The 20,437-nt window shown below is 39.4% G+C and overlaps 1 protein-coding gene across 1 annotated transcript; it reads left to right on the top strand.

Moving 5' to 3' along the window:
• Window positions 1-8,775: 8,775 nt before the first annotated feature.
• LOC126011961 (fetuin-B-like) lies at window positions 8,776-19,553 on the top strand. The gene is made up of 7 exons (XM_049775742.1): window positions 8,776-9,103; window positions 9,442-9,558; window positions 11,832-11,919; window positions 14,088-14,257; window positions 15,721-15,822; window positions 17,874-17,957; window positions 19,033-19,553. The coding sequence occupies exons 1-7, from the start codon at window positions 8,873-8,875 to the stop codon at window positions 19,429-19,431; spliced, it is 1,191 nt and encodes a 396-aa protein (XP_049631699.1). The 5' UTR covers window positions 8,776-8,872; the 3' UTR covers window positions 19,432-19,553.
• Window positions 19,554-20,437: the final 884 nt, after the last annotated feature.

Raw genomic sequence — 20,437 nt, 5'->3', positions numbered from 1 at the left:
TGAAAAAGAGTTCCTTTCTCTCCACATCCCTGCCAGCACTGCTTGTTTTCCTTTTTTGTGATGTGTGCCAAACTCAGTGGCCTGAGGTGGTACCTCATAGTAGTTTTGATTAGCATCTTTTCATGTGCCTTTTGCCCATTTGCCTTTCTTCTTTTTTCAAAGTATCTGTTCATTTCTTCTCCCCATTTTTTGATGGGGTTAGATGTTTTTTTTTTTCTTGTATAGTTCTGTCAGTACCTTGTAAATTTTGGATATTAGCCCTTTATCTGATGAGTATTGGGTGAATAATTTTTCCCACTCAGTGGGTGGCCTTTGTATTCTGGGCACTATCTCCTTTGAGATGTAGAAGCTTCTCAGCTTAATATAGTCCCATCTGTTTTTCTCTGCTTCCACTTGTTTGGAGAGTGCTGTTTCCTCCTTAAAGATGCCTTTAGTCTCAATGTCCTGGAGTGTTTCACCTACATGTTGTTTTTTATACCTTATAGTTTCAGATCTGATATCAAGATCTTTAATCCATTTGGATTTTTCCTTTGTACATGGTGTTAGCTGGAGGTCTGAGTTCGCTTTTTTGCAAGTGGCTAACCAGTTGTGCCAACACCACTTGTTGAATAGGCTTTCCTTGCTCCATTTATGATTTCTTGCTCCTTTATCAAAAACTAGGTGGTTATATATCTGAGGAACATTCTCTGAGTACTCAAGCCTATTCCACTGATCTGAGGGTCTGTCTTTATTCAAATACCATGATTTTTTTTATAACTATTGCTTTGTAATACAGCTTAAAATTGGGGAAAGTAATGCCTCCCATATTTCTTTTCCCAAGGAGTGCTTTAGCTATTCGGGGTTGTTTATTGTTCCAAATGAATTTCAGAAGTGTTTGATCCACCTCTTTGAAGAATGTCATGGGTATCTTTAGAGGAATCGCGTTAAATCTATACAATGCTTTTGGAAGTATTGCCATTTTAATGATGTTGATCATGCCAATCCATGAGCAAGGTATGTGTTTCCATTTCCACATGTCCTCTCTTATTTCTTGGAGCAGTGTTTTATAGTTTTCTTTGTATAGATCCTTCACATCTGTAGTCAGGTTGACTCCAAGATATTTGAGTTTGTGTGGCACTAATGTGAATGGGATTGTTCTCTTAATGACCATTTCTTCCCTATCATTATTAGTGCATAAAAAGGCCATTGATTTTTGTGTGTTAATTTTGTAGCCTGCCACTTTGCTATATGAATCTATTATTTCTAGAAGCTTTTTGGTAGAGTCTTTAGGGTTTTCTAAGTAGAGTATCATGTCATCTGCAAACAGTGAGAGCTTGATTTCTTCCTTTCCTATCTGGATTCCCTTGATATCTTTTTCTTGCCTAATCGGTATAGCAAGTACTTCCAGTAATATGTTGAATAGGAGTGGTGAGAGAGGACAGCCTTGCCTTGTACCATTATATAGAGGGAAGGATTTTAGTTTTTCTCCATTGAGGATAATATTTGCCACTGCCTTGTGGTAGATGGCCTTAACTATATTGAGAAAGGTTCCTTTTATTCCTATCTTGCTGAGAGTTTTTATCAAGAATGGGTGTTGGACCTTATCAAATGCTTTTTCTGCATCTATGATATTGATATGACCATGTGATCTTTTAATTTTCTTGTTGTTTATGTTGTATATTATGTTGATAGATTTACAAATGTTAAACCATCCTTGAATTCCTGGGATGAAACCTACTTGATCAAAGTGAATGATCTTCTTGATGAGACACTGGATCCTGTTCGCCAGGATTTTGTTGAGGATCTTTGCATCTGTTTTCATCAGGAATATTGGTCTGTGATTTTCTTTTTTGGCAGCATCTCTATCTTGTTTTGATATTAAGGTGATGTTGGCTTCATAAAAGCTACTTGGAAGTGTTCCTGTTTTTTCAATTTCATAAAAGAGCCTGGCCAGGATTGGTAGTAGTTCCTTTTGAAAGGTTTGAAAGAGTTCATTCGTAAATCCATCAGGGCCTGAGCTTTTGTTTTTGGGCAAATTTTTGATTACGGTTTTAATTTTCTCAATCATGATGGGGGGTATTTAGATAAGCTACATCTTCTTTATTCAACCGTGGAAGTTTATCCATTTTGTCCAGGTTCTCATATTTAGTGGCGTAGAGTTTCTCAAAGTATTCTCTGAATATCCTTTGAATCTCTGCAGTATCTGTAGTGATCTCCCCCTTTTCATTTCTAGTACACATTATCAAGCTTCTCTCTCTCTCTCTTTTGTTTTGTGAGTTTTGCCAATGGTCTATCAGTCTTGTTTATTTTTTCAAAGAACTAACTTCTGCTTTCATTGATCTTTTGGATTGTTTCTTGGGTTTTCATTTCATTGATTTCTGCTCTCAGCTTTGTTATTTCCTTCTGTCTCCCTATTTTTATTTATTTTTGTTGATCATTTTCTAATTCTATAAGCTGCGTCATTAAGCTATTCATGTATGCTCCTTCCTTCCTGATGTTTGCTTGAAAGCTATAAATTTTCCTCTCAGTACCACTTTTGCTGTATCCCATAGGTTCTGATATTTTGTGTTTTCATTGTCGTTTGTTTCCAGGAAATTTTTGATTTCTTCTTTGATTTCATCTCGGACCCACTAGTTGTTCAGTAGTAGACTGTTTAATTTCCAGGTGTTAAATTTTTTCTTCTGTGTCCCTTTGTAGTTCACATCTAACTTCAGAGCCTTGTGGTCAGCAAAGGTAGCCTGCAAAATTTCTATCTTCTTGATTTTATGGAGGTATGTTTTATGTGCCAGCATGTGGTCTATCCTGGAGAATGACCTGTGTACGTTGGAAAAGAACATGTATCCAGGTTTCTGAGGATGGAGTGTCCTATATATATCTACTAGGCCTCTTTCTTCCATTTCTCTTTTCAGGTCTAGTATATTTTTGTTGGGTTTCAATTTGGTTGACCTATCAAGTTTTGACAAGCCTGTGTTGAGCTCTCCCACAATTATTGTGTTATTATTGATATCCTTTTTCAGATTTGTCAACAATTGTATTCAATACTTTGCTGGTCCCTCATTGGGTGTGTATATGTTTAGGAGAGTGATTTCTTCCTGCTGTACAAACCCCTTGATTAATACATAATATCCATCTTTGTCCCTTACAACTTTTCTGAGTATAAAATTTGTGTCATCTGATATTAGTATGGCCACCCCTGCTTTTTTAAGGGTGTTGTTTACTTGAATGGTTTTCCTCCAGCCTTTGATTTTGAGTCTATGTTTATTCTGACTATTCAGGTGTGTTTCTTGTAGACAGCAGAAGGTTGGCTTCAGTTTTTTGATCCATTTCGCCACTCTGTGCCTCTTAACTGGTGTATTTAGTCCATTGACATTGAGAGAAATAATTGTCATGGGATTTATTGCCATCTTTGTGTAGAAGTTTGGTGTGTTTTTTGTTCTGTCTTGTCTTTAGAATAGATCTTTCGGTTTTTCTTTTAAGGCTGGTTTTGAGTCTGTAAAGTTTTTGAGCTGTTGTTTATCTATAAAGCCATGTATACTTCCTTCAAACATGAAAGTGAGTTTTGCTGGGTGCAGTATTCTTGGCGAAGTATTTATTTCATTGAGTTTTGTCACTATATCCCACCACTGCCTTCTGGCCTTGAGTGTTTCTGGTGACAGGTCTGCTGTAAATTTTAAGGATGCTCCTTGGAATGTAATTTCTCGTTTTGATATTGCTACTTGCAGTATTCTATCTCTATCTGTGGGATTCATCATTGTAACTAGGATGTGTCTTGGGGTGTTTCGCCTGGGTTCTTTTTTAGCTGATACTCTTCGGGCATGCAGGATTTGGTCACATGTTTTTTTTAGCTCTGGTAGTTTCTCTGTGATGATGTTCTTGACTGTTGATTCTTCCTGGAGATTTTCTTCTTGGGTCTCTGGGACTCCAATGATTCTAAAGTTGTTTCTGTTGAGCTTATCAAAGACTTTTATTTTCATCTGCTCATATTCTTTGAGTAATTTTTCCATTGTCTGATCATTTGATTTAAGGCTTTTTTCCAATCTCCTCTGCTGTATAAAGTTGTTATGCGTTGCATCTTCCAGCACACTAATTCTATCCTCAGCCACTTTTAACCTGTTAGAAAACTCATCCATTATGTTCTTCAATTCGTCTACTGAGTTTTTCAGACCTGTTATTTGTCCTGATATTTCAGTTTGGAGTTTTCTGATTTCTATCTTCATATTCTCTTGATTTTTATTAGTGTTCTGATCTATACTTTCTTTGAGTTCTGTGAGCATCCTTCATATTTCTTCTCTAAACTTCATTTCTGAAAGACTGCTTAGGTGGGTGGCCATCGTTGGGTCATCAGAGTTTCCATCTTCATTCTCTATGGTTGATGTTGTTCTGCGTAGTTTCCCCATTGTCATGTTTATGCTGTGGGTTTTTCTACGTGTTGTGGTGGTATTCATTGGCTAGGTAGAGTGCGCAGCCACGAAGTGGAGCGGCTGCGCTCCTCTGCTTCAACCTCTTATAGGTGGACTTAAGGGGGGCAGCAGAGTCAGCTTTATCTGCAACTGCGGCCCAGAAAGACTCACCTCAGCCATCAGGGGATGAATCAAAAGGCAGAGAAAATCAAAGTTTCCAGGTTGGGGGCCTGGAGAGATAGCACAGCGGCGATTGCCTTGCAAGCAGCCGATCCAGGACCAAAGGTGGTTGGTTCGAATCCCAGTGTCCCATATGGTCCCCCGTGCCTGCCAGGAGCTATTTCTGAGCAGATAGCCAAGAGTAACCCCTGAGCAACGCCAGGTGTGCCCCCCCCCAAAAAAAAAACAAACGTTTCCAGGTTGAAGCAAGGCAGGGGAAGCCCCAAAATGTCTGCCAAGCTTAAGGGGCCCAGCAGAGTGTGTCTTATCCACAACTCTGGCGGGGAAAGACACACCTCCAGGAGTAATTTCAGAGCAAAGAGCCAGGAGTCACCCCTGAGAATCACTGGGTGTGACCAAAAAACAATAACAACAAAATCATAGCAAACCAAATCCAACAGTAGATAAAAAAATTTATGTACCACAATGAAGTGGAATTTATTCCAGGGATGCAAGGAAGTTTCAACATATGCAATGTAATTAATATAATACACTCACATATGCTATTTATATCAACTTATTAACTCATACTATTCCTGTTGTGCCAATAAAAACTCATTGTTCTTGTTTTTCTCTATTCTTATGCTTCCCAAACTTGGAATTTTGGTTTTCAAACAACAAAGGACAAAATCTCTAGCTTAAGTACATAAAATAGTGATGTATTTTATGTATAGCTCTATATATTTCAATAGTGAATAAGTAAATTTTTGCTTCTTAAACTGTATGGGTAACAACCTCATATGGGGTCACATCACTGTATGCAGAAGTCACAAAACTTTTGTCTGAATGTATAACCAAAAATTAATCAAAATCAAACTCATGATGAATCTGAGGTGTTTCTGACAGCACTTGCCTAAGTTGTAGTTCTTGAAGAAAAATAAATAGCAAGTAAGGAAATTTTAAGAAACTCCATAACAGATCTGCCAGGTATTATTCAATATTAATTTGTATTACTTTTTTATTTGGAATGATAATGTACAAAGAATTTTTTTATTTGTAACATTAATTCTCCTATGTTAGGTGAGATATCCTATACTTAGCATTTTTGATCCCACCCCATTTTCTTTTACCTCCAACGTCATTGAAATATAATTACTGGGGCTGGAGCAATAGCACAGTGGTAGGCATTTGCCTTGCACGCAGCCAATCCAGATGGATGGTGGTTCAAATCCTGGCATCCTATATGGTTCCCTGAGGCCTGCAAGGAGCTATTTCTGAGCACAGAGCCAGGAGTAACCCCTGAGCGCTGCCGGGTGTGACCCAAAAACCAATATATATGTATATAATCACTATTACATATAATTACTATGAAACAATGGGTAAGCTGAAGTTTTATAATGTGTTGATTTGAAACATATATATTGAAAAATTATTGCCATATTAGTAAGTTAACAAGTCTGTCACTTCATATAATCATTTTTCAATGCATTATAGAAAACAATTATGATCTACTTATTATATTTATAACATGCATTAAAGATTTTGATGGGCAGTAACTATATAATCTACATTAGATATTAAGACCTCTGATAAATGAAAGTTTGTATCTTTGACCACCTTGACTCATTCTTTTACCCTTAACACACATTCTTCTTATTTGGGGGGGGGGGGCTCACCCGGCAGCTCTCAGGAGTTGTTCCTGGGTCTGTGCTCAGAAATAGCTCCTGGCAAACACAGAGAACCACATAGGATGCCTGGATTCGAACCCAGGTTCTTCCTGGATCATTTGTGTGCAAGGCAAATGCCCTACCACTGTGCTATCTTTCTGGCCCAACCCACATCCTTTTAAATCGATTGTTAGAATATCTTTAAATCCCCAACATTCAAACTTCCCAGAGTATGTCACTGATTATGGTACTCAATCATTTTGATAGTTGCCCTCTACTACAGTAGCACAGCTATTTTACTTCTAGCTTAGTAAGGAATTTTATACATTTTCAATAATGAATTAACAACTCATTTATAATGAATACTATATGTCTGATTTGGTTTTATTTTTTTTTACATCCATAGAGATTTTTTGTTTGGGGACTTACGAATAACCTTTGCGAGGCTCAAGGGTTACTCCTAGCTCTGTACTCAGAAATAAACTCTGGAGAGATAGCACAGCAGTAAATGCCGGAGACATATCACAGCAATAGGGCATTTGCCTTGCATGAGGTTGGCCAGGGGTGGGGGTAAGAGGGGGGATGACCCGGTTTAATTCCTGGCATCCCATATGGTCCCCCAGCCAGCTAGGGGCGATTTCTGAGTGCAGAGCCAGGAGTAACTCCTGAGAGCAGCCGGTATAGCCCAAAAACTAATCAATCAATAAATAAAGTTAAAAAATTAAAGAAAATGAAATAAACTCCTGGAAGTGCTCAGGGAACCATATGGGATGTCAGGGATCAAACCTGGATTGGTTGTGTGTGCTAAGCAAGCATCATACACTTTGTACTATGGTTCTGGCCCAATAGAGATTTTTAGTACAATCTTTTACTTATTAATGAAGACACTTAAGGATTAATTACAATATAGTATTTTCTAATATAAAGCCAATATTTTCTTTCTTAGGATAAGACACAGTAATTTGATAGGCCTGCTCAGATTTTACCCTTTAAATCTTTGTTTTGTTTGTGAGCCACACTCAGTGGTGTTCAGGGATTACTCCTGGCTTTAAACTCAGGAATCATTTCTAGTGGGCTCAAAGGGCCATATGGGATGCTTGAGATTGAACCTAGGTTTGCTATGTGCAAGGCAAGTTTCCAAACTCCTGTTATTATCTTTGGCCTTTCTTTTTTCTTTTCTTTTCTTTTCTTTTCTTTTCTTTTCTTTTCTTTTCTTTTCTTTTCTTTTCTTTTCTTTTCTTTTCTTTTCTTTCTTTCTTTCTTTCTTTCTTTCTTTCTTTCTTTCTTTCTTTCTTTCTTTCTTTCTTTCTTTCTTTCTTTCTTTCTTTCTTTCTTTCTTTCTTTCTTTCTTTCTCTTTCTTTCTTTCTTTTTTTTGATGGCACTCAGGTTACTTCTGGCTCTGTACTCAGAAATCATTCCTGGCAGGCACAGGTGACCATATGGCATGTCGGAGATCAAACCCGGGTCTGTCCCAGGTTGTAATGTGCAAGGCAAATGCTCTACCACTGTTCTATTGCTCCGGCCCCTCATAATATTCTTTAAATTTATGTATACTTCTAAAAATATTATTTTGTTTTTATTTTTGGACTACACCCAGCAGTAATCAGGGGTTACTGGCTCTGCACTCAGAAGTCACTCTTGGCCGGCTGGAGGAACATATGGATGCCAGGGATTGAACCTGGATTCTTCCCACATTGGATGCGTGCAAGGCAAATGCCCTACCACTGTGCTATCACTCTGGCCTGCGAAAAAAATTATTTTTTAAATTGAGTTACAATTTTGTGGAATTTCAGGTTACTCTATTTATCTATATGTATGGAGTGTCATTATCTACACACACACACACACACACACACACACACACTCTCTCTCTCTCTCTCTCACACACACACACACACACACACACACAGATTTCTCCTATTTGTAAGTGTGTGGAGAAACATAGTAAGAGGACAACAAATGGATAAAGTCATTAATACTGAAGATTTTTGTCTATTAAACTGAGTTTGCTTGAGGTGGGAGTAAGGAGTGTTGGGAGGGTCTCTGGGATGCTGATGGAAGGAAAAAAGCACTCTGGTAATGGGTCTGGTGTTGGAATGAATTATGTATGAAAAGTGTGATTAAAACTATTGTTTTATTTATTTATTGTTTAAAAGTGTTGGTTTTCTGCACTTTAAAGTTATTGTTGCTAGTTTACAGTTTTTCTTTAGCAATAAATATTGAAAAACATTTTAAAAATCTATTGTATATCCCAATATTTTAATAAAAAGGTTTTTTTTAAAGATTTTTTTTTAAAGAAGAGCAAATACAATCCCACACATTCTCACAGAGAATACAAGTCAGGATATAATGACCTCCCACGAGCCTTGATCAGTGTGTATTATGATTCCCTGGAAGAAGATTAGGAAATAAATCTGTTTACATGGGCATGTTTATAGAGTGCCCACAGGGTCTAAGGTTAGAAACATTGGCAAATCCTCTCTCATGGTACTGACTCAGGGAAATGCATACTGAGATTTCAGGTAGATAGAAGAAAACATCATGTTTCAGATCCTGGTCACTAGATCAGCGGAAATTACAAAACTGCTCAGGTGGTTCCTACAGAGCCTTATAAACAACCAGGTTCTGTGACTCTTCACACTGACCTGGCCCATTCTCCCTAAAGGATGGGTCTCCTCCTTCCCTTGGTGCTCTGTGCCCTGGCCTCAAGCCTCAGTGCTAGATCCCCACCTCAACAGGTCGTAGCACCACGGCCACCCCTTTTACTCTCTCGAGGCTGCAATGACTCAGATGTGCTGTCCTTTGCTGACTTTGCCCTGGAGAACATCAACAAGGACCGAACAGATGGCTACATACTCCGCCTCAACCGAGTGAGCGATGCTCGTGAACAGAGACAGGCAAGTGGTGGCCCTTATTTGGGTGTTCACAGGTGTGTAAATGGGGTGGAAGGAGTGGGAGTGAGGGGACCCCTGAAATATGTGTGGGAAGATGCTTCGAAAGTGGAGAGATCACAAGAGGCTCTGCTCTCCTCTGCAAGGAGGCATAAAGTTCTTGGGGATTGTTCCTGGGCACAAGTGCTTTTAGTTATCCTACCTGCCACTTACTGGCATTCCAGAATTGAGATGAAATGTCACAGTGATAGCCTTGACTTTGTTATAAAATAGAAACTTTGGAAACCAATTATTTGAGGCGTGTTCTTCATGATGAAGTGCTCTAATTTTTCACCTGCCCACAGGATGATGAACCAGGAGGATCTCTTTTCTATCTCACCCTGGATGTGTTAGAGACAAGCTGCCATGTGCTCAGCCGGAAGTCCTGGAAGGACTGTTCAGAGAGGTTTCTGGGTGGCTTAGTAAGTACCTGTGTCTGGGGGCTTCTAGAGGAGAAACTCGTTCTTCTCTATACAAAGTGCAGATTGCACAACATGGAGCATCAAATCAACTTCATTTATAATCTCTGGTCAAGGGGCCCATGTAGTTGATGCTGCAGAGCAGAGACAATTGGAAGGGGTTTTGGAACATAACTGAAAATTAGTCCTAAATTTTACCTCTACAAAAAGAGCTCATCTGGCTGCTCTAAGCCAGCCTAAATTTTGAGGAAATAAAACTCTGAAATGAAGTATTCCATATGTGTGTTTAAAGATGGTGGTAGGAGCCAAAGAAAGAGTCCTTATTTATTTGATTTATTTGTTTGATTTTGTTTTAATAAAGACTAATATGTAGTTTAGAACTGTGAACCCAAAATGATGAAAATGAAGTTTTCAGATAATTCAGACAAACTATGAGGCTACAGACTTTGTCCCTGGGCCTGGAGGTATAACTTTGCTTGCTGAAGGCCCTGGTTGTATACAAAAACCACACCTATACCTGAGTAGCACAGGAAATAATCTCCCATGATCAATCAGAGTTGGGACACAGATGTGTGGTTCTAAAGTCAATTAAGTCAAAAAAATTAAAAAACAATTTTAAAAAACTGAGGCTGGTCCAGCTGGTTCCTTTGCTTATCCCTGGAGCCTTTAACCCAGCAGAAGTGGCCCAGGACTAGGCTGCCAGCCCAGCCCAGCTCATCTGTTGTGCCTTGTGCCCAGCACAAAGCAGAGCTGGTAGATGCTGCCTGTCTGGAGAAGGCCCACACCGGGGGGGCTGTCAGGAAGCTGCTGCAGTGTCCTTGGAGTTCCAAGTCCATCTGGGGTGGGCAGAGGAGGGCCCCACCTGCCCAGTGCAGTATTTGTTGCTAAATTGCTGGGGGGGGGGCAGCGTTGGGCCAGGTTCCAGGTATTTATTGCTGTACATAGTATATGTTTGTGTCATATAAGGTTTTCTTTATTTTGTATATAACCAATAAACACCTTTTAAAGAAAAAAAATTGAAGCTGGAGAGGTTAGAGGGGCAGAACAGAAGGCAAGTTCTTGCCTTGCACACAGCCAATCAATTCCTGGCATTCAATATAGGCCCCCAGCACTGTAAGGAGTAATTCCTAAGCATAGAGCCAGGAGTAACCCCTGAGTATCGTTGGGTTTTGCCAAAACAAACAAACAAAATTGAGGTTAGAGAGACCATACAGACCATATGACACACATCTTGCATTGGGTAAATTCCACTTTGAACCCCAGACCACAAGGTCCCCAAAATACAGTTTATTGTAGCACTGGAGGTTCCAGTCATAGTTGGGTGTGGCCCTAAATGTCCTTGAGACCCCCAAGAAGGCTCAGGTGACAGAAGAATCACAGTTCTGGCCCTCACATTAATCCTTTTGCTCTCATTTGTTTTAGTGGACTCCATAGGCATTCCTGAGCACTTCTTGGGAGGCTCCCAAAAGACATGGAATTTAGCCTTTTCATGTTCACTAGAATTGAAAAAAAGTAGTCAGCTTTCATTTTATTTTCAATTATTCTGGGTCTGTATCTATTAATAAAAATGAGTATAGTACTGTGTTAATAATTAAGAATAGTTGGTTGACACATATTTATTTATTTATTTAACTAAATAGCCCAAACCTAATTTATTGGTTTTGCAAACAGATTGCCTATTTATACTAGGACACCTGTTGCCTTACAATTAGGAGCTCTGGTCCTCCTATGATTCCCTGACCAGTGCTGGGAGTGACCTCTGCAGAATCATCTGGAAGTAACTCCTAGTTCCACCAAGTGTGGTCCCAAACCATGTAAATAGTAAATTAACAAAGGATCAATGCATTGTGATGCAAGGATACTGGGCTTTCCATGGTGGATGTAGTGAGGTGATATTATAGCCTAAATCTTATAAACATTTACATTCTTGTTAGCCAACATTACATCAATATATAAATTTTAAATGAAAAAAAAAAAGATATAGGGGCCAGAGAGATAGCATGGAGGTAAAGTGTTTGCCTTGCATGCAGAAGGACGGTGGATGGAATCCCGGCATTCCATATGGTCCCCCGAGCTTGCCAGGAGCGATTGCTGAGCATAGAGCTAGGAGTAACCCCTGAGCTGCCAGGTGTGACCCAAAAACCAAAAAATAAATAAACAAATAAATAAAATAAAGATATATACAAAAGAATTTACAAATAAAATGTCAGTTTTACTTTGAGAAATTTGAAAAGGCAGAATTTGTTCTAACCTTTCATAAAATGTCTTTGTTTCAGGTTTATGGCCAATGCAAGGCATTATTTTACATTAACAGACCAAGACGGGTTCTCCATACAGTTGCTTATAATTGTACTCTTCGTCCAGGTAAACATATATCTGTTTATTTCTTTTAAAGTAAAAAGTGGAGAGGAAACATTTAAACAACACAATCTCATAATGTAGAGGAGTCTCCTGTCCTTAGTTCCTTCCTTCATTATAAAAGCAGGTCCTTTTTTTTGTTTGTTTGTTTGTTTTGGTTTTTGGGGGGGGTTTGGTTTTTGGTTTTTGGGCCACACCCAGTGACGCTCAGAGGTTACTCTTGGCTATGCACTCAGAAATCACTCCTGACTTGGGGGACCATATGGGACACTGAGGATTGAACTGCAGTCTGTCCTAGGTCAGCCACATGCAAGGCAAATGCCCTACCACTGCGCCACTGTTCCAGCCCAAAGAGCAGGTTCTTAATATGAATATTTTCACTGATTCTCTTTCCAAACTTCATATTTCTAAGTATCAGTTTCATCATGGACTGATCTCAATGCAAAATTGATCATCGGAGCTAAGTGATAAGATTCTGTCCATTTCTCTTCCTATGCCTCCTCTGAGTTCCATTCACTGAATGCCTCATTGTCTCCTTAACAATCCATTATACAATCTTTTTGTCTTGCTCATGTTTCTTCCTTGCAGAGAACGCTCTCTTTGATCTCTTTGTCCTTCAAATTCATGTGTATTCTTTGGGACTACTGCCAATACAGCTTTCGCCATTACTTTTTATATTCAAGAAAAGAACATTGCTTAACTGTTGTACATTCCCTTAACACTTTAGCCTAACCATTCAAGGATTACTTGATACTTCTTAATTTGGAGTCTTCTGCTTTTGTAATGTAAATATTTTCTTTCTTCTTCCTCCTTTCAATATCCCTCCTGTAGTTTTGTTACATGTTATTTTGAACTTGAATGAATAAATGGATTAAAATAAAATTAAAACTAGTGACATTTGAATTATCCAACATGATTTTATGCTGGGTGCTACTTAAGATGACCTGGGAAATCAGAATTGGACCACTTGTCAAATTATTGTGTGCAAGCAAATTCCCAAGTTGATCTTGTTTAAGGACAAATTCTGATTCACAGATCTGGGATGGGGTCTGAGATCTACATTTCTAACAAGTACCAAAGGATAACAGTGCTTATTTTTTGAGGGACAAGAGACTAGAGAAAAGATTGTATTAGTCATTTTAGCTTCCTCCTTGTAAGACTAGTCTTATCTAAATAAGTTGGAGATCAAAAAAATAATAAAATAGATCTTGACATTACTGAAAGTCACAAGCACAGTTCTTGGAGGTCAGGACACACAGGTTATGGATTTCTCTAGCACACATCCAGTGAACTAATAATTGATTCAAATAATGCACTTAGTTTACAAAATCAAGTTCCAGACCACACCAACCTCATTATAATCAGAAAAAATAACTATATAGAAAGTATAATTATGCTCTCTAATCACTGTGATTTGACCAACTTTTTTTTTAATCTCCTTTGCATTTTCATTTCCTTCCTGTTATTTGGGCCACACTGTTAGGACTCAGGGAATGCTCTTGTACTTGGATGCTCAGTACTTGGGAATTGCTCCTGGTGATGCTCAAAGTATATGTGATACCAGAGCTCTAAGTCAGGCCTCCAACAGAGCTGCACCTAGATTGTTGATATTTAATCTCTCAATAGAATCTTTAACCCAAAGATCTTGTATTCCACTCCCATTTTCTACATGAGTGAATAAGTAAGCAGTAAGTTCTATATATTATTAACTAAGTTCTAGATATTTATGTTGAATGTTAAGCATGATAATGTAAGATTCCAATTTTTTAAGATACCCAATCTGCCTTAAAGAGATCCTAGATATTGAATTGATTGGGGAGGGGGGAGTAATTCTGTTAAAATGGCCACATAACATATTTGGGTATAATTCATAAGGTCAATAATTGAAAGAGAACGTTCTTTTTTAAAGAGAATTTTGAATGTAATGCATGCTCATAGCAGAGAAACCCTGACTGAAGCTAACTTTTTCTCCAGAAAATTACTTTCCCTTCTTTCCAAAATAACTTCCCCCTTTTCCTTTTCTACCAGAAAATGACTTTTCATTGCTTTTCTTAAGTGAGGATTTAAACATCTATTTACCTTCTACCTCGATTGTGTTTATATGACTTATAGGATTAGAAGTCATTATGAATTTAAAGGTCTAGTTGTTAACGTCATTTCCTTGGTATCAACAGTTTCTCGAAGAAGTGTTCACATGACTTGTCCTGACTGCCCCAGCCCTGTCCCCATTGATGGGTCAAATCCCAAGGTTTTGGAAGCTGCCACAGAGTCTCTTGCAAAATACAACAGAGAGAGCACCTCGAAGAAGTATTCTCTCGTTGAAGTCACACAGGCTACCAGTCAGGTGAGGTTAAAAAACCCAGCGGTAGGGACCAGAGAGATGGATGGAGGTAGGGCATTTACCTTGCATGCAGGACGGTGGTTCTAATTCCGACATCCCATATGGTCCCCCGTGTACCTGCCAGAAGAGAATTCTGAGCACAGAGCCAGGAGTACCCCCCAAGTGCCGCCGGGTGTGAACCCCCAAAACAAACAAAACAAAACAAAAAATAGAATAAGATATTTTGCAGCTGGAGAGATAGCACAGCAGTAGGGCGTTTGTCTTGCACGAAGCTGATTCAGGACTGACGGTGGTTCAAATCCCAATATCCCATATGGTCTCCCATGACTGCCAGAAGTGACTTCTGAGCACAGAACCAGGAGAAACCCCTGAGCACCGCCAGGTGTGATCCCACACCCCCCCTCAACCCAATTAAACCAACAATGTGTCTCTAAAATGCTGCCATCAACCCTAAACTGAGAGCTATTAAGCTCTTGAATAACATTTAGGAGTATTTTCTTCATATTCTGCTTTGGTAGACCCCATGAATCACAATCATATTTTGGTTCTGGGTATTTTCATGTCTCTCTCTTTTATGTCTCCCACCCCAAGAACAGAGAGAGATTTTACAGTTTCTTTCACTGGCTTTATGGCAAAAAGAAAATCTTCCCAGGTTGTTCTACTTAGGCAAACTACTCACTTATGTTCTCATGTCTGCTTGATCATGAATCATTTCGCAGATCAGCTTCTGCTCTCTTCTAAGACCTGGAGTGGAGGGGTGTTTGGTTTTATGAACCAAATGAAATAGAGGTTCATTTGCATTGAATTTTTTGTTGATTTTTATTATACTGAGGGAAAACTAATCTAATAGAAATTAGAGAAGGGTCAGAGCAATTGTATAGTGAATAGGGCATTTATCTTGCACTTGGCCAACCCAGGTTTGATTTCTGGCATTCCTTATGGTTCCCCATGTACCCCATAATTCCTGAGTGCAGAGACAGAAGTAACCCTTGAGCACAGCTGCTGTGTTCCAACCCCCATCCCCAATTGTACAGAAGGAAAAATAAGATCAACTATGGGAAGACTTTTGTTTTTTTATTTTATTTTGAGATCACATCCACAGTGCTCCGGACTTCTGCTTCTGTTCAGGAATCATTCATGGTGGGTCTTAGAGACCATATGGGGTACTGGATCAAACCTGGGTTGGCTACAAGTAAGGATAGTACCTTGCCTCAGGTCCCAATCACAGGAAGATTTTAGAATGCATTCTAGTCCTTACCAAAGGAAGAAAAGTATAATTATTATGCTTTCAAAATACTAAAATCAGAACATAAACTTTGATCATGGTGGAGATTAAGAAGAACAAGATACCTGTTTTGAAAAAAATTCTAGGAACATGTGATTGAATTACTATAATTTGCCAAGGCTGATTCATCTCTCACATGCAAAGTATTAATTTTTGTTTCTTAATTCTTGTCTTATATCAGGGGGGATTTGGTTCATTTTACTTTGTGGAATATTTAATCAAAGAGTCACCTCCTCCGTGTACCAAATCTATGGACAGCATCTGTGTACTTCCCTCTGACTTGGTGAGTATTTCTGAATGTCTTCAAGATTTATACTCATATTCCAAGATTTATTACATTTCTGATTATTTCTTTGAGTGCAAATTTTGTATGAACTGTTATTGGGCATGAAACCCTTGTGCTACTTTTAAAGCAAATGCCTTAACTCACATAAATAAGTATTTATTGTTAGTGCTGTTTTCATCCGCAATGTGATATCTTTGCTAAAATTTATCACAAGAGGATACAAATATAGATGAAACTCCTCAGTGGTTGGTGGTGTTCTGCTTTCATCTAAAGAAAACTCTTTTTATTTAGAATACAGTAGCATGTTCTATTCCCTGCCTCATTCTTGAAAGACAAAGTCAAATAGGCCTTTATCTAAGCAATGTATCCAACAAATTGCCTTGCCACTATGGAAAAACAATGGGAAATGTCTCATTAATCTACAAGTGTATTGTACCACAGCTGTGGAAAATACATCAAAAGCTCCCCTCCTGGGGTCTGAGGCATAGTATAGTGGGTAGGGCCTTTGCCTTGCACCTGGTTTTGATCCCCAGGATCCCAGATGGTCCCTGGAGCCTGCCAGGAGAAATTTCTGAGTGCAGATCCAGGAGTAACCCCTGAGCACTGCCAGGTGTGGCTCAAAAACCAACAAAAAGCTTCCTTCCTTGCACATTTACCTATTTGTTTTTAGCAACATTTAGTAATAACTAACTCACAGTCATAAACTTCACTCTTACTAATATATATATATATATATATATATATATATATATATATATATATATATATATATATATATATATATATACATAATCTTTTGGAGGAGGGTAGTTGGTTTCTTTTGGGGTTTTTTTGGGGGGGGAGCACATTTAGTAGTGCTCAGGGATTACTCCTGGTTTCTGTACTCAAAGATCACTCTTGGAAGGGTTTAAGGGACACTGTGGTGCCAGGAATTGAATCTGGATGGCATGTGTGCAAGACGAATGCCCTAGTCAATATACTATTGTTGTGGTCTATTACTTGCATATTTTAGTGAATGTTTTAGTATATATCGAGTTGTAGTACAATCACCGCTATCTGATTTTACATTGGGGTGGGGGGTGTCGGGTCACATCAGGCAGCGCTCAAGAGTTACTCCTGGCTCTGCATTCAAAAATCGCTCGTGGCAGGCTCAGGGTGCCATATGGGATGCTGGGGATTGAACACGGGGTCCTTCTCGGGTCGGCTGCATGCAAGACCAACTACTGTGATTTTGCTCCAGCCCTCCATGTACGTGTTAAGTACATGCAAAAGTTCCCTCTTTGTGGATCTTCTACTGTAGTCCCATCTTGACCTATGATTTGTGAGGACTCAATAAATCCTATCCATGTTGGTATAGCAATTGTAATAACTATATCAACATTCTCTTCAAAAAAACTTATTGAGAACTTCTCCTTTATGTGGCTTGATGATGAAGAGGAAGTAAAAGTATTAAAAAAAATATTTCATAGGGGCCGGGAAAGTGGCACTAGAGGTAAGGTGCAAGCGCTAGCGTAGGACGGACTTCAATTCGATCACGGCGTCCCATATGGTCCTCCCAAGCCAGGGGCGATTTCTGAGTGCATAGCCAGGAGTAACCCCTGAGCGTCAAACAGGTGTGGCTCAAAAAAAAAAAATCCATAAAGATTTCCTGCATTAGTGGATTTTTCCATATTCAGGAATTTCTAATCTTCTCATATGGTTTGAGTCATTTAGATCACCTATCTATACATATTTGGTACATTCAATTCTAAGTGTTATTTACAAGGGAAAATAAAAGTTATAGAGAAACTGATTTTTATTCACTATAAATAATTTAATATATTCAGAATTTGGTGATCAAGTTCCTGATTTCCCCCTAATTCAAGTTAGGGTTTTTTGTGTGATTTTTCCCCCTAAGAATTAACTAGGTGGAATTGGCATAGTGTTGCCTATTTTATGGCAGTAACAAAAAGTTTTTATTGGCTATGTGTCTATATAATGAGAAAGAAAATTGATTTCTGTGTATTATCATATAACTGTCATGCTCATTGTGTTTTCTCTTTCTTTAGCCTGTTGGTCTTTGCAAAGGCTCTCTGGTAGAAGTCCACACGAAAAGGACTGTCACTGTGTCTTGTGATTTCTTTGAATTACAGGTATTTTTTTTCTTTCAGTTTAATCATTTACCTTTCTGAGAACAAGGTAAACTATCTACAGTTTAGCTGACACCATGTCATCCTCTACTTTCATTTTTCTAACATTCTTGATTAGCATTTTACTCAGTGTACCATAACCACAAACAAAGGGTAGATGTTGTAAACTGTTATGTTTCATTTTACTCAAGATTTGTTTAGCTGTTGTACTACAAAATAAGTTATTCTCCTTTAGAAATACAGACCTGTTGGGGCCGGCGAGGTGGCACTAGAGGTAAGGTGTCTGCCTTGCAAGCGCTAGCCAAGGAAGGATCACGGTTCGATCCCCCGGCATCCCATATGGTCCCCCCAAGCCAGGGGCAATTTCTGAGCGCTTAGCCAGGAGTAACCCCTGAGCATCAAATGGGTGTGGCCCGAAAAACCAAAAAAAAAAAAATACAGACCTGTTAACTTGGATGTCTCAAGTTTTTGAGGCAATAACTCAGTGTCCCAAAGACCTTCACATTGACCAATAAAGAGAGGTTCATGTTCTGGAAATATTCTACCTCTTTACAAATATATTGATTTAGCACTTCCATGAATCACTGGAGGAAGGTTGGCATCAACTATTAGGATTCCAACACTGCTCTACCATATGACAGCTGTATGACAGTAGGCTCAGCTTGTCGCTCAGCTTCTAAATACCTAAATAGATTGGTATTGCAGCAGCTTCCTCCTTCAGAGTCTGTGAGAAGCATGTGCAAGGCCTGTATGGTGAGGACATGTTAGACCTGGAATAGAGGAAAACACTAAAGATGGCTGCCACTGCTATACTGGAGCAGGGACACAGCTCACCACTCTGGACTATTGTGTAGATAATAAGTTTTCTAAGTTTGCCATCAAGTTCCCAACAGTTGTTGGTGCCCTCAACCTTTCCCTCTTTTTGCTTTATTCCTTTGACCAGAGTCCCATACCTCAATCTGATCTCTTTGAGACTTGCCAATTAGAAGTGCCAATAAGAAGAAGAACACTTGCCAATTAGCTTGCTGGGAATTCCTCTGGGGAGAGCCTCTTATTTAAATAAATCTCCTTATTTCAGGCTACTGCTCCTGGAGGTGAAAATGTTGCTGTTCAAACACCACCTCCCAAACTCCCCAAGGCGCTAGAAACCACGCAGAAGAAAGCAGAGCTCCTAGACGCAGTGTCCAAAACAGAACCCAAAGGAACTGTCAAGAAACTCCCTGATTTGGATGATGAGAGGCCCGAGCAGTTGCAGGATAAAAGTCCTCAGTTGCGGAATCAAAGTCCTGACGAAGCCTTCCCTGTGCATCTGGATCTAACCAACAAACCTGAAGGAGAGCTCCTGGACGTTTCCTTCCTCTTCATGGGGCCTTTGGAGGAAAAGCTGCTCATCCTACCTTTTCCTTCAAAAGAACAACGCTCTGCTGAGTGTCCAGGAGTAGCCCAGAATGAGAACCCACTTATTCTCCCCCTGTGAGCACCACAGAGAAGATTCCAGGGATCTTGAAGCAGATGGAAGTGGTAGGGAGAGGGACAGAGAGAGATAAGATGTACAGAGTGGCTAATAAAAGTGTCTTAGACTATATTTGGTCTCAGCATTTGGCTAGAAGTGAAAGCAATGACAATACACTGTCTCCTTGTGCCTTGAGTGGGTTTGTTCCTGGACCTCCAAGGCCCTTAGCCAACATTGAGGTTTCTCTCTCTCTCTCTCTCTCTCTCTCTCTCTCTCTCTCTCTCTCTCTCTCTCTCTCTCTCTCTCTCTCTCTCTCTCTCTCTCTCTCTCTCTTGCTCTCTCTCTCGCTCTCTCACTCTTTCTCTCTCTCACATACACACAGACACACAGACACATTATTCTTCAACCTCTTATGATATTTTTCTCCTTTCAGCTACATATGTGCTGCTATGCTTGTATGGAAGTAATGATTTGTAGTGAAGTTGCTTTCCTGTATACCAGGACATAGGCTGAAAGAGTCACAGCAAACTTGTTTCTGATTCATCACAGTCTACTCAAACCACAGCAGAGTTTTCATCTCTCTGCCTCCCCTTACAAAATCATTAACTGAGTATTACTTGAACCATTTTATTTACTTATTTATTTACTTATTTATTTATTTATTTATTTATTTATTTTGGGTCACACCAGGCAGCGCTCAGAGGTGACTCCTGGCTCTACGCTCAGAAATCGCTCCTGGAAGGCTCGGGGGACCATATGGGATGCCAGAATTTGAACCACCATCCTTCTGCATGCAAGGCAAATGCCCTACCTCTATGCTATCTCTCCGGCCCCCTACTTGAACCATTTAAAACCAGAACTTCTCTTCTGCCTGAAAGAGTAGGTTCAACACCATTCAGCTCTCTTATTTTATTTTATTTATCTATTAGGTTGGATGGTTTTGGTTTTTGGGTCACACTGGCAGCGCTCAGGGGTTACTCCTGGTTCTACACTCAGAAATTGCGCCTGGCAGGCTCAGGGGACCATATGG

Source organism: Suncus etruscus, chromosome 6 (assembly GCF_024139225.1).
Source record: "Suncus etruscus isolate mSunEtr1 chromosome 6, mSunEtr1.pri.cur, whole genome shotgun sequence".
NCBI classification, from domain to species: domain Eukaryota; kingdom Metazoa; phylum Chordata; class Mammalia; order Eulipotyphla; family Soricidae; genus Suncus; species Suncus etruscus.
The sequence above is the reverse complement of the archived record's forward strand: the minus strand, read 5'-3'. Positions and strand labels throughout refer to the sequence as shown.

Bases quoted from the DNA above. Each gene is read 5' to 3' on its own strand.
- LOC126011961 (XM_049775742.1), top strand. From the start codon at position 8,873: ATGGGTCTCCTCCTTCCCTTGGTGCTCTGTGCCCTGGCCTCAAGCCTC. The intron at 9,104-9,441 runs GCAAGTGGTGGC...ACCTGCCCACAG, and splicing joins ATGCTCGTGAACAGAGACAG to GATGATGAACCAGGAGGATC. The intron at 9,559-11,831 runs GTAAGTACCTGT...TCTTTGTTTCAG, and splicing joins AGAGGTTTCTGGGTGGCTTA to GTTTATGGCCAATGCAAGGC.